Source organism: Argopecten irradians, chromosome 3, assembly GCF_041381155.1.
Source record: "Argopecten irradians isolate NY chromosome 3, Ai_NY, whole genome shotgun sequence".
Taxonomy (NCBI): domain Eukaryota; kingdom Metazoa; phylum Mollusca; class Bivalvia; order Pectinida; family Pectinidae; genus Argopecten; species Argopecten irradians.
In genome coordinates, this window is record NC_091136.1 from 58,212,073 (window position 1) to 58,226,487 (window position 14,415).

General features: G+C 35.5%; 1 protein-coding gene across 1 annotated transcript in view; it reads right to left on the minus strand.

Annotated features, from left to right (window-relative positions):
* Nucleotides 1-448: 448 nt before the first annotated feature.
* The window catches only part of LOC138319213 (protein phosphatase 1 regulatory subunit 37-like), a 34,147-nt gene continuing 20,180 nt past the window's right edge, over nt 449-14,415 (minus strand). The window contains exons 5-10 of the mRNA XM_069262197.1: nt 8,789-8,983; nt 8,060-8,152; nt 7,737-7,854; nt 2,911-3,047; nt 2,694-2,779; nt 449-2,546 (exon numbers count right to left, since the gene is read on the minus strand). Coding sequence (XP_069118298.1) covers nt 1,655-2,546; nt 2,694-2,779; nt 2,911-3,047; nt 7,737-7,854; nt 8,060-8,152; nt 8,789-8,983 — 1,521 coding nt within the window. The 3' untranslated portion in view covers nt 449-1,654. The remainder of the gene's footprint in view (nt 2,547-2,693; nt 2,780-2,910; nt 3,048-7,736; nt 7,855-8,059; nt 8,153-8,788; nt 8,984-14,415) is intronic.

The window sequence follows — 14,415 nt, forward strand, 5'->3', positions numbered from 1 at the left end:
GATAAAAAATATTACATTTATCGATTTTTTAAGGAAAAAAGCTGACAATTTCATTGTTTTCCCGTCATTTCACAAAACTAAGAAGACGTAACATCATTATTATGATTTAATCGTATTCAGCATGTTTCAATCATATCAAAAAATGTGTTTATTTGTCTCTGAATGTTGTCTGGTTCTCTATCTATGCGCATATATGCGAATGTGTCATTTTGGCCATTTTTGATACCTGAAATCCAAGATGGCCGCCATATGACCCCCATGGGACATTAGTTGTCAATGGCAACAAGCATAAAATGAAACTAGACATCATACCGGTCCTAAAAAACCATGTTTAGAAAAACTGCCAGAGGGGTACATGGGAACCTACTTCTCCTCCCCCACTATAGGAATATCATGATATAATACTGGGGGGATAAACTTTACAAAAAAACCAGCATAACATCAACGGTTAGTATTTGAAGGTTTTTAAATAGCATAACAATACATGCCAATAAATCGATTCGATGAGCAAAGTATTGGAAAGTTCAACCAATGCCTGACTTCCCGCAATCGCTGTCCAGCAGGCTTTCCAGATAGAGGATTGAAGACACTTAGTCCTCAGAATTTTGTTATTTCAGTAAATTTGTTAAGTTTTCTATGCAATTCTCTCTAAGTAATAATTTATGACACTTAATTTACTAATATCTACCTCTTACACATGTGGTAGTATGGCGACGAGAGTAGACCGAGTACAACCAACAAAGCCAATGTAATACCGTGTCATTATTTCGCTCCGATCTTTTATCATCTTTTAACATAACAAATACTTCCCCTTGTCGACAATTCATTTCGTGGTGAATGGTGCTGAGATTCTTATTGTTTCACAACTTTTCTTAGAATTATTACCGTATTCAAAGCAATTATCGACATTGTGGCTTCATTGAACGGTCTGAAGTTAAATTTCGTTGTGATATGTGTCTACTTTGTCCAAAGTACCTTCACTGATGTCACTAGTACATCACTGTCAGGAAGGTTGTGTTCGAGTGAACAGCAGGTTGTATCTTTAGGATTAGAAACAGTCACCACCGGACGTGATAAAGATGTATTCGTTGAACGTCTTCTGATATAGTTGCCAAAGACATGATCGTATGCCGTTAGGTTGGATTAAATTATATCGAAGTGGTCATTCAAAATATTCAAGCTCAATAATGGGAAAGTCTTAGTAATAAATGTGATCACGTACGTTATCCACATGCCCGTTTATGTTCAACAATATGTATTGATGCATGTATGTTCTTTGTCTCGGCCACATCCTAAGTTTATCCTAATTTTATAAACTATCCGAAGCATTATTTACCGTACACCCTGCATGAGAGAGATAAAGGTTGTAATCGAGGCTAACTCCGATGACAATGATCTCTGTGTTTTATCGACACTCTTTACTAGTACCTGTGATAAGTATATGATACTGTATTGCATATGCCACAGGAGTATAAGTATTCCATGCTCTTTTTATCACTTTACTGATACAATAACATGTCTCAAAATATGACCCTTGTACAGGTAGTGCTTGTCATTTATCTTATCTCTCACATTGCCTTGAAGACCATAGAACACGAATTAGATAATGGAACTTGTATTAATTCGGGAACGGAGGAAAGGAATTTATTCCGTATTATACATTCCGTGGCGTTATAGTGGAATCATGATGGTGTATCCGCGAAGAAGAGTCTTCGCGTTGAGTTCGCGAAGTCGGAGTAGAACCCTCACGTTGTGGTTTCGTAGTAAGAGAAGTTTCGTTGTCCCTTCGTGAAATTGGTGAACTTTCGCGATGTTTTTGAAAAGTAGAAGTAGAACCGTCGATATATGTTCGAGAGGTTTGAGAGGAACCCTCAAGTTGCGTCGGAAGTGTTGGAGTAGATGTCTCGCGTTGAGCTTGCGGAGATGGTGTAAAACCCTCACGTTGTGTCCGTGATTCCTCTCGCTGTGCCAGCGGTGTTAAGGTAGAATTCCTGTCTGATGTTCTCATGGCTGGAGAAGAATCTCTAGGCTCTCTCGTTGAAGTTGAAGTATAGCTCTCTTGTCGTTTTAGTTGGGTAGAGGATGACTCCTCACTTTGTCTCTCGACTTCGACTTGAGTTACGGGTGTGATCGGACGAGACTTGTGCTCAATGATAGAGTTTATCTGTGAAGCACTGATGTGAGATCTCGAGGTCAGCTGTGTCCGCGGGGTGATGTTTGCTGGCAGAATCTTGCTTTCCGACATGGTGTTTCTGGAAGAAGGAACAGGCGTGTCAGTCCCGGATATTTTTGGTAGCCGTCCACTTCTACTGTGCATATTGGTCCTACTTAACGAAGAAGAAGATGAACTGAACAGTCTGCTGAAATTTTCTTTGGCAGAATTTGTGAAGACTGTGACGTCTGAGATTGGAGGCAGTTTTGGTTCCCCTACTCCGAGTCTTAATATCCGTTTACGTTCCTCCCTACGCTTTAACTCTAATAGCAATAACCTTCTGTCCTCTTTCTTTTCCTGTCGAATCTGGTTACGAACAGCATTGGCCAAAAGGCTGAGAACAGAAAGGAAACCCAAAATGATGTTGAAAGATCTAATAATTTGTCATAATTAATCTTAAGATTATATGCTGATAATATCAAACTTTCCTATTGTAAAACCCCTCATTTTACCCCTGATTATGCTATAGTTGACAACTTACCTGTAACTAATAAACCCTTCCCCTCGTCTGTCTAGTCGTCTTGCTACCATCCTCATGTCCCGATCAGGCAATGGGGCTCCGATTTTCTGAAATACGATAAAACTCTATTTGAATTTCTAAGAAGTCACAAAGTTAACGCTGAAGTGTGAATTTACATATCTGAATAATATTTTATAATGAGTTACATTTCCATGAGTTGCTACTATTCATTTTTTACCTTAAGTCCTCTCATGAAACTTTCTTTGGTGACATGCGCATGACTGTCTGTATCAAACATCCGGAAGAGGTCGACTACCCGGATGCCCATAACGCCAAGGTAACGGATAAGGAGCGTGAACGGGTCTTCACGTCTCTCTGTAACAAAGTCGTCACGTGATCTAAGGTTGGCGGTAAGGTATACGTATTTCATCATCTGTTCCTTATTTAGAAATAAAATTACATACAGTATATAGACCAACTGGGTCTTTAGAAACATCTGATGACGTATTCTTATTTCCTTCGTGAGACTCCTATGTCATTAATTATGACATGATGTACGTTTATCATGCTAGTGTATAATGTAGTACTATAAAGTCATCATAACATTAACACATGACAATGAAAAGTCACATGAAAACATGATTTATGATCTATATGCTGTAGCTCGTTCGTCACATATCAATATGATTTATGACCTATATACTGTAGCTCGTACGTCACAAAACAGTATGATTTATGACCTATATGCTGTAGCTCGTACTATAATATAATAAGTTTTATTTTAAATTTATTATTATTATTTCAAATTATAACTAATTTTAAATAATTATTAACAAGGGGACGTAATATAATATAATAAGTTTTATTTCATAAGATACTGATATAGACTTACAGCTATTCGTGTGTGTCCCAGGTCTAAACGTATATATACTATCAGTTATCAGTGCCATGCAATAGCTGGCCAGGTCTGTACATAATAGTCTGGGTTATAGGTATAAGTTTCTTGTTGTTGTGTAATGGTATGTGGTGCCTGAACATCTTATATGTAATGCTAATTGTGAAACTGGTCAGTATTAATTGGTTCAGCGTGTTACTTATGTTATACAGTAGCTATCCATGTATCAGATGTTTCAGGTGTTGGATATCATGGTCAAATACTGATCCCCATGCTCTCGTTGTTATGTTTAAATAGAGCTGACCATTTATTGTAGAAGGGAGAGGGAGAAACATAGAGGAGCACACACCTTGTGTGTGGTCCCATTTTGGGCCACATATATCAACAATGACTCTATGTAACGTATGAAGTACTAAAGAATAAAATGTCGACAAAAACATCAGAGTCAATCATCATTTCAACGACAATTCTCAACGTTGTACGGACCCAACAAACGAAGACTACATATACCTGATGGCCACCTATACAACAGCTAAATAATACAACTTCACAAAACAAGATTCAAAAATCATTTTATTATACTGGCGCTGTGACGTGCGATGGGACCTGGATTAAGCAGAAGGGCACCACTTTATGAATACCAGACCATTGGACACTTCGCGGAGCTACTCCACTAAATGATCACCAGCTACAAACAACACATCAACAACAAGTTTTCGACCAGCAGCCATATTCCATTCCATTCTACGATCATCAGTGCCACAAGAACACAGAACACACTTACAATAAGAATCTTCAAGGAACCAACGCTAATGACCACAACCACCATACACCAACCAGTAAGAAGACAGAAGAACGAAGAAAGAAGAAAGAAAATGAACTCTTTATAATAATTGTGATTTCTTAAAAAAAATTGCACATTGATCAGTGTTTTGAGATATTGGAATTTAGTGTTCGGTAATGTATTATGTTTATTTTTTTCTAAATCTATATTTACATCTTTTCTTAATTCTTAATTTGTTCTTCGTCTAATTCTTACAAGATCTCAATTTAACGTTACTTTTTACTACAGATTTTAAAAACAATGTAAAACTAAGTTTATTATTTGTACACACACGCAAAAGGATGATAGTTGTTCTAAGCAAATATTTATCCAATAATGTAGTGCAATACATACTATTCTAAATTCTGTATGTTTACTATACACTCCTTCATTTTACTTCACCAAGTTGTTATTACAATAATTCTGTAATTTATAATTATTGTAATATCATTTTTTTCCTGAACTTAGATTTTTGCTAAAGTTATATTATGTTAAACTAATCATATTGATATGTTCATGACTTGTGCTCTTCATTTTCATCATTCTCAGAGAAGGTTCCTTAACATACTTTTTGTTTTAAACTATTTTTTATTGACACAAATACAATTTCATAATATAAAACATATATTTAAACGTCTGGAAATGTTCTGCTGACATGGTCTAACATGCAGTTTTAAAAGTAATTGGAACTTCCAGTATGTCTGAGAACAATAGGGTGGTGAGCTAATTCATTAAGGCCCATTTTCTCGATATTAATGACATATTTACGTTTATGTATATTATTTCACGTTGGGAGAAATACCCGATGCAGTTTAATGCCGGGCACAAACAAGTTTTTTATGTTTCTCTCAACGTTTACATGCACACACAAATACACAACATGGAACTTTCTTTGTAAGATGATTTTCATTTCATTTTATTGATTATAAGATCTTAGCCTGATTGGAGTGCAAGATTTCACGGCTTGATTGTTAAGACGGCATGACGTCAGCACAAGCATTTTTTTTCTTTTCATTAACTCCATTTTTATATAGCACAAGTTTGAACAGTACTAGTTCAGGTTAATCATTTTTTTTATCCTTTTTGGATTTATGAACTAAATGAAATTTCTATGCTAATGAACTCTATCATCCTTTATTTTACAAAATCATGATATTTAAACATTCTTAAAAATTACTATTAGTCTAAGATATTTGAAATACAATACAACAAAATTCTGTTTTACATATGTTGTTACTCTGAGCAAATGTACAATTACTTTTTTTTATAGCATTTTCATTTTTACTGGTTGGTTAATACTTAAATATCATTCACAATACATTTGTAACCATGCACTTGGTAATTTCTATATATTGGTCATTTTATAATTGATTTATCAACTAACGTTTAACAGATATACAAAACACTGTGCCCAGGTCAAATTATTCAATTAATTATGTTGCATCATGTACATTTATAACTGATAACTAACAAGAAACATATTATGTTCTAATGTAGCTACACGTACACTGTAATATAAATATCAATGATTAATTAGAGAATATTTTTCCACTTTATTAATAGTACAGATTTTCTTAAAGCAATGTAACAATTTATTGCTAAATTTTTATATACTCTGTGACTTATCCATGGTTATGCTGTTGTACTATAATTTTTCATATGGAAGTTCTTTTAACATTTTTATATTGTGACATTAATACACATGATATTCATATTCACTTAAACATAATGTAAGATATACAAACACATTAACTTAGAATAATTTGGGGAATGCCCAATGCAGTTTTATGCTGGGTTCACATAAGTTGAAATATGTTCCTCTTGCGTTATTTACACAACTTTGCTACATTTATTACTTGCACAACAACAAAGAACTTCCTGTGAATTGTATCATTACATTAATTGTTTACCAGTCTTAGTCTAATTAAAGACGAGGCATCATGCTAGTGTTTTAAAACGATATGACGTTGACCTAGCGCTATTCATTTGCTTTCATTTTCATTTTTATTTTAATAACAGCATAATATCATGAATATGTCGAAGTCCTGTAATTGTTTTTGTATTTTGCTTACACAAACTCTAGCTACAAATATAGAATCAGTTCTTGTACGTTCTTCAAGTTGATTTACATTGTACATCATTTATAATTATTAAGTACATAATCTATAATTATCAAGCTTTATATAAATTCTTCATATGATAATGTTTAAGTCTTGTATCAATTTAGATTGTATTTCGGAAATAAAGCGGAATATAATAAGTTTTATTTTAAATTTATTATTATTATTTCAAATTATAACTAATTTTAAATAATTATTAACAAGGGGACGTAATATAATATAATAAGTTTTATTTCATAAGATACTGATATAGACTTACAGCTATTCGTGTGTGTCCCAGGTCTAAACGTATATATACTATCAGTTATCAGTGCCATGCAATAGCTGGCCAGGTCTGTACATAATAGTCTGGGTTATAGGTATAAGTTTCTTGTTGTTGTGTAATGGTATGTGGTGCCTGAACATCTTATATGTAATGCTAATTGTGAAACTGGTCAGTATTAATTGGTTCAGCGTGTTACTTATGTTATACAGTAGCTATCCATGTATCAGATGTTTCAGGTGTTGGATATCATGGTCAAATACTGATCCCCATGCTCTAGTTGTTATGTTTAAATAGAGCTGACCATTTATTGTAGAAGGGAGAGGGAGAAACATAGAGGAGCACACACCTTGTGTGTGGCCCCATTTTGGGCTCCTGATATAATGTACAATGTATATTGCCTGCATATTGTAAAATGCACCAAGAAAATAAAACGTCGACACAATGTTGGTCTCCATCATCATTGAACCACAACAAAGACAACATGCCGGACAATTACAGTAACAACGCCAGCATCACCAGAAACAAGCCGGACATCTGTATACCAACAATTTTCAAAAATCATTTTATTATAGTACGTCACATAACAATATGATTTATGACCTATATGCTGTAGCTTGTACGTCACATAACAATATGATTTATGATCTATATGCTGTAGCTCGTACGTCACATGGCAATATGATTTATGACCTATATGCTGTAGCTCGTACGTCACGTGGCTAAGTAGATTCCGTAACTTGTTTGATGTCACGTGGTAATAAACGTCATAGTAACAGTCTGGTGTGCCTTACCCCTGCGGATACCTAACAGTCTGGTGTGCCTTACCCCTGCGGATACCTAACAGTCTCGTGTGCCTTACCCCTGCGGATACCTAACAGTCTCGTGTGCCTTACCCCTGCGGATACCTAACAGTCTCGTGTGCCTTACCCCTGCGGATACCTAACAGTCTCGAGTGCCTTACCCCTGCGGATACCGATAATGTCCTTGGTATCCAGTATACCGCCATGGCTGATAGAGAATAGACGGCGGAACCGAATCTCGTCCACTACCGCCATTACCTTGGAGTTGATCGGGATATCCTGGTAACACAACATATTGTGGTTAAACTTCAAATGCTAATGACTAAATAATACATGTTTGTTTTCTTGATTTTTTCTTCTGTTTACTTTTCTCTCTTTGATTTTTTTCTTCCACTCTTTTCTTGTGATAGGGGAGGATGATTAGACTTTAAATAGACATTATGTCACTTAGATCACTGTAAATTACCCCGCTGTCGCCTCTTACCTCCAGGCCCACGTGCATGACGCTGCTGTTGGATCCACTGACCGATTTTAATAGTTTTAAACAACCTTCCATCGATATTGGGTTATTCCCCATCTAAAACAGAAACAAACAAACCAGTATAATGTACAATTGTAATTACTATTTCGGGGCTTCATTGGCCGGTCTGATTACTGACACGCATTCAAATTGCCATAACCCTGTCCAATGCACAATCCATGTGGCTGTGCACTTTATTTCAGGGAGTCATATCGCGCCGGCCATCAAATTAAGGTCTATATGTCGTGCATGTTGGCGTATGTTTTTAGCAATTAACACTTCGTCAATCGAACAGATAACGAAGTAAAGCAGCTGAATAGTTTGGATTTTATGGCATGTTTATCGCACTGTCAATATAAATCATGCATATAGTTGTGCGGGGTCCACAATGATTTTATCTCAATTAAATACAGGTATCAAAACATTTGCTTTGGGAACAACTGCATCCTCCATACAACCCCTAGGTCAAGGCAGAAATGATCTAATTTAACTGCACTGTTCACCGTCAACGGATGCCCAAGGTAAAAAGATTCAGTATTTGAAATAACGTATCGAATTTTCGCCCCATGAAAGATTTACATACTTTCAGCATTTGAATTGATCCGTTGAATTTGAACCAACGTAAAATATAGGTATACCTTTAGCAATTTAATGGATGAGTTAAATTTAAGCCCCCTTGGAAAGAAGACATACCTTTAGCATTTGAATGGAGGTGTTGAATTTGAGCCCCCTTGAGATGTAAACAATACCCTCCCAGTTGATTCGGTTGTTGCTGATGTCGAGGACCCGGATAGTCTTGTTGAGTTTAATGGCTTCTTCCAGGACGATGCTGCCTTCAAAGGCGAACCCGTTCCACGATAGGTTTAGATTGACGATGGACGTGTTTTTCTGTCAGTGAGGGAGAAAGCTGTTTAGCTTGCACTTACATGTATTGTTCTCACATGTAATCAGAAAAAACCATCAACACAAATTGAAAAAAAAAACAATACATTTTAATGAAATGATCAAATTAATCTAGTCAGTATGGAATTGAAGGTTTTCTTATTGCTAATTAACATAAACTTAACATGGTAACCGATTTAAATTGATTTTTACTCGAACCATTCCAAACCTAAACAATGTAGGAGTTTTAATAGGAATCTGAGAGAATATCTTTAACCTTTGCACACATTTCCAACTGCACTTTTGAGTTTATAGTTGGATAGTTACGGTAAGGTTGTCCTCACGTTAAAATCCGTGTCATCAGAAGATAACACATATTCTAAAGACATATTGTTTGAATAGCGGATAATTGTCAGATGCCAAAAGCCATGAGTAGAGAGTTTTTAGTTACATTATTGCGTAATATTACGATATCAGAATGCTTTAAATTCATGTTTTGTATTTAGTACTCTTTATGATGCATTTTCCGAAGCAATGCGTGCAAACAACAGCAACTGATCAAATGATGTAATAATATAACAATAGAACATATTTAAAGTTCGTAACTTGGTATACTATGTCCTGGTGTGAAGGTACTAAGATTTAAAGTTCGTAACTTGGTATACTATGTCCTGGTGTGAAGGTACTAAGATTTAAAGTTCGTAACTTGGTATACTATGTCCTGGTGTGAAGGTACTAAGATTTAAAGTTCGTAACTTGGTATACTATGTCCTGGTGTGAAGGTACTAAGATTTAAAGTTCGTAACTTGGTATACTATGTCCTGGTGTGAAGGTACTAAGATTTAAAGTTCGTAACTTGGTATACTATGTCCTGGTGTGAAGGTACTAAGATTTAAAGTTCGTAACTTGGTATACTATGTCCTGGTGTGAAGGTACTAAGATTTAAAGTTCGTAACTTGGTATACTATGTCCTGGTGTGAAGGTACTAAGATTTAAAGTTCGTAACTTGGTATACTATGTCCTGGTGTGAAGGTACTAAGATTTAAAGTTCGTCGTAACTTGGTATACTATGTCCTGGTGTGAAGGTACTAAGATTTAAAGTTCGTAACTTGGTATACTATGTCCTGGTGTGAAGGTACTAAGATTTAAAGTTCGTAACTTGGTATACTATGTCCTGGTGTGAAGGTACTAAGATTTAAAGTTCGTAACTTGGTATACTATGTCCTGGTGTGAAGGTACTAAGATTTAAAGTTCGTAACTTGGTATACTATGTCCTGGTGTGAAGGTACTAAGATTTAAAGTTCGTAACTTGGTATACTATGTCCTGGTGTGAAGGTACTAAGATTTAAAGTTCGTAACTTGGTATACTATGTCCTGGTGTGAAGGTACTAAGATTTAAAGTTCGTAACTGGTATACTATGTCCTGGTGTGAAGGTACTAAGATTTAAAGTTCGTAACTTGGTATACTATGTCCTGGTGTGAAGGTACTAAGATTTAAAGTTCGTAACTTGGTATACTATGTCCTGGTGTGAAGGTACTAAGATTTAAAGTTCGTAACTTGGTATACTATGTCCTGGTGTGAAGGTACTAAGATTTAAAGTTCGTAACATGGTATACTATGTCCTGGTGTGAAGGTACTAAGATTTAAAATTCGTAACTTGGTATACTATGTCCTGGTGTGAAGGTACTAAGATTTAAAAGTTCGTAACTTGGTATACTATGTCCTGGTGTGAAGGTACTAAGATTTAAAGTTCGTAACTTGGTATACTATGTCCTGGTGTGAAGGTACTAAGATTTAAAGTTCGTAACTTGGTATACTATGTCCTGGTGTGAAGGTACTAAGATTTAAAGTTCGTAACTTGGTATACTATGTCCTGGTGTGAAGGTACTAAGATTTAAAGTTCGTAACTTGGTATACTATATCCTGGTGTGAAGGTACTAAGATTTAAAGTTCGTAACTTGGTATACTATGTCCTGGTGTGAAGGTACTAAGATTTAAAGTTCGTAACTTGGTATACTATGTCCTGGTGTGAAGGTACTAAGATTTAAAGTTCGTAACTTGGTAATACTATGTCCTGGTGTGAAGGTACTAAGATTTAAAGTTCGTAACTTGGTATACTCTATGTCCTGGTGTGAAGGTACTAAGATTTAAAGTTCGTAACATGGTATACTATGTCCTGGTGAAGGTACTAAGATTTAAAGTTCGTAACTTGGTATACTATGTCCTGGTGTGAAGGTACTAAGATTTAAAGTTCGTAACTTGGTATACTATGTCCTGGTGTGAAGGTACTAAGATTTAAAGTTCGTAACTTGGTATACTATGTCCTGGTGAAGGTACTAAGATTTAAAGTTCGTAACTTGGTATACTATGTCCTGGTGTGAAGGTACTAAGATTTAAAGTTCGTAACAGGGTATACTATGTCCTGGTGTGAAGGTACTAAGATTTAAAGTTCGTAACTTGGTATACTATGTCCTGGTGTGAAGGTACTAAGATTTAAAGTTCGTAACTTGGTATACTATGTCCTGGTGTGAAGGTACTAAGATTTAAAGTTCGTAACTTGGTATACTATGTCCTGGTGAAGGTACTAAGATTTAAAGTTCGTAACTTGGTATACTATGTCCTGGTGTGAAGGTACTAAGATTTAAAGTTCGTAACTTGGTATACTATGTCCTGGTGAAGGTACTAAGATTTAAAGTTCGTAACTTGGTATACTATGTCCTGGTGTGAAGGTACTAAGATTTAAAGTTCGTAACTTGGTATACTATGTCCTGGTGTGAAGGTACTAAGATTTAAAGTTCGTAACTTGGTATACTATGCTCCTGGTGAAGGTACTAAGATTTAAAGTTCGTAACTTGGTATACTATGTCCTGGTGTGAAGGTACTAAGATTTAAAGTTCGTAACTTGGTATACTATGTCCTGGTGAAGGTACTAAGATTTAAAGTTCGTAACTTGGTATACTATGTCCTGGTGTGAAGGTACTAAGATTTAAAGTTCGTAACTTGGTATACTATGTCCTGGTGTGAAGGTACTAAGATTTAAAGTTCGTAACTTGGTATACTATGTCCTGGTGTGAAGGTACTAAGATTTAAAGTTCGTAACTTGGTATACTATGTCCTGGTGAAGGTACTAAGATTTAAAGTTCGTAACTTGGTATACTATGTCCTGGTGTGAAGGTACTAAGATTTAAAGTTCGTAACATGGTATACTATATCCTGGTGAAGGTACTAAGATTTAAAGTTCGTAACTTGGTATACTATGTCCTGGTGAAGGTACTAAGATTTAAAGTTCGTAACTTGGTATACTATGTCCTGGTGTGAAGGTACTAAGATTTAAAGTTCGTAACAGGGTATACTATATCCTGGTGAAGGTACTAAGATTTAAAGTTCGTAACTTGGTATACTATGTCCTGGTGTGAAGGTACTAAGATTTAAAGTTCGTAACTTGGTATACTATATCCTGGTGTGAAGGTACTAAGATTTAAAGTTCGTAACTTGGTATACTATATCCTGGTGAAGGTACTAAGATTTAAAGTTCGTAACTTGGTATACTATATCCTGGTGAAGGTACTAAGATTTAAAGTTCGTAACTTGGTATACTATATCCTGGTGAAGGTACTAAGATTTAAAGTTCGTAACTTGGTATACTATATCCTGGTGTGAAGGTACTAAGATTTAAAGTTCGTAACTTGGTATATACTATATCCTGGTGAAGGTACTAAGATTTAAAGTTCGTAACTTGGTATACTATATCCTGGTGAAGGTACTAAGATTTAAAGTTCGTAACTTGGTATACTATGTCCTGGTGTGAAGGTACTAAGATTTAAAGTTCGTAACTTGGTATACTATGTCCTGGTGTGAAGGTACTAAGATTTAAAGTTCGTAACTTGGTATACTATGTCCTGGGTGAAGGTACTAAGATTTAAAGTTCGTAACTTGGTATACTATGTCCTGGTGTGAAGGTACTAAGATTTAAAGTTCGTAACTTGGTATACTATGTCCTGTGTGAAGGTACTAAGATTTAAAGTTCGTAACTTGGTATACTATGTCCTGGTGTGAAGGTACTAAGATTTAAAGTTCGTAATTTGTGTGAGTACTAATAATGTCCTGGTGTGAAGGTACTAAGATTTAAAGTTCGTAACTTGGTATACTATATCCTGGTGAAGGTACTAAGATTTAAAGTTCGTAACTTGGTATACTATATCCTGGTGAAGGTACTAAGATTTAAAGTTCGTAACTTGGTATACTATATCCTGGTGAAGGTACTAAGATTTAAAGTTCGTAACTTGGTATACTATGTCCTGGTGAAGGTACTAAGATTTAAAGTTCGTAACTTGGTATACTATGTCCTGGTGAAGGTACTAAGATTTAAAGTTCGTAACTTGGTATACTATGTCCTGGTGAAGGTACTAAGATTTAAAGTTCGTAACTTGGTATACTATGTCCTGGTGTGAAGGTACTAAGATTTAAAGTTCGTAACTTGGTATACTATGTCCTGGTGAAGGTACTAAGATTTAAAGTTCGTAACTTGGTATACTATGTCCTGGTGAAGGTACTAAGATTTAAAGTTCGTAACTTGGTATACTATGTCCTGGTGTGAAGGTACTAAGATTTAAAGTTCGTAACATGGTATACTACTATGTCCTGGTGAAGGTACTAAGATTTAAAGTTCGTAACTTGGTATACTATGTCCTGGTGAAGGTACTAAGATTTAAAGTTCGTAACTTGGTATACTATGTCCTGGTGTGAAGGTACTAAGATTTAAAGTTCGTAACTTGGTATACTATGTCCTGGTGAAGTTACTAAGATTTAAAGTTCGTAACTTGGTATACTATGTCCTGGTGTGAAGGTACTAAGATTTAAAGTTCGTAACTTGGAATACTATATCCTGGTGTGAAGGTACTAAGATTTAAAGTTCGTAACTTGGTATACTATATCCTGGTGAAGGTACTAAGATTTAAAGTTCGTAACTTGGTATACTATGTCCTGGTGAAGGTACTAAGATTTAAAGTTCGTAACTTGGTATACTATGTCCTGGTGTGAAGGTACTAAGATTTAAAGTTCGTAACTTGGTATACTATGTCCTGGTGAAGGTACTAAGATTTAAAGTTCGTAACTTGGTATACTATGTCCTGGTGTGAAGGTACTAAGATTTAAAGTTCGTAACTTGGTATACTATGTCCTGGTGAAGGTACTAAGATTTAAAGTTCGTAACTTGGTATACTATGTCCTGGTGAAGTTACTAAGATTTAAAGTTCGTAACTTGGTATACTATGTCCTGGTGAAGGTACTAAGATTTAAAGTTCGTAACTTGGTATACTATGTCCTGGTGAAGGTTACTAAGATTTAAAGTTCGTAACTTGGTATACTATGTCCTGGTGAAGTTACTAAGATTTAAAGTTCGTAACTTGGTATACTATGTCCTGATGTGAAGGTACTA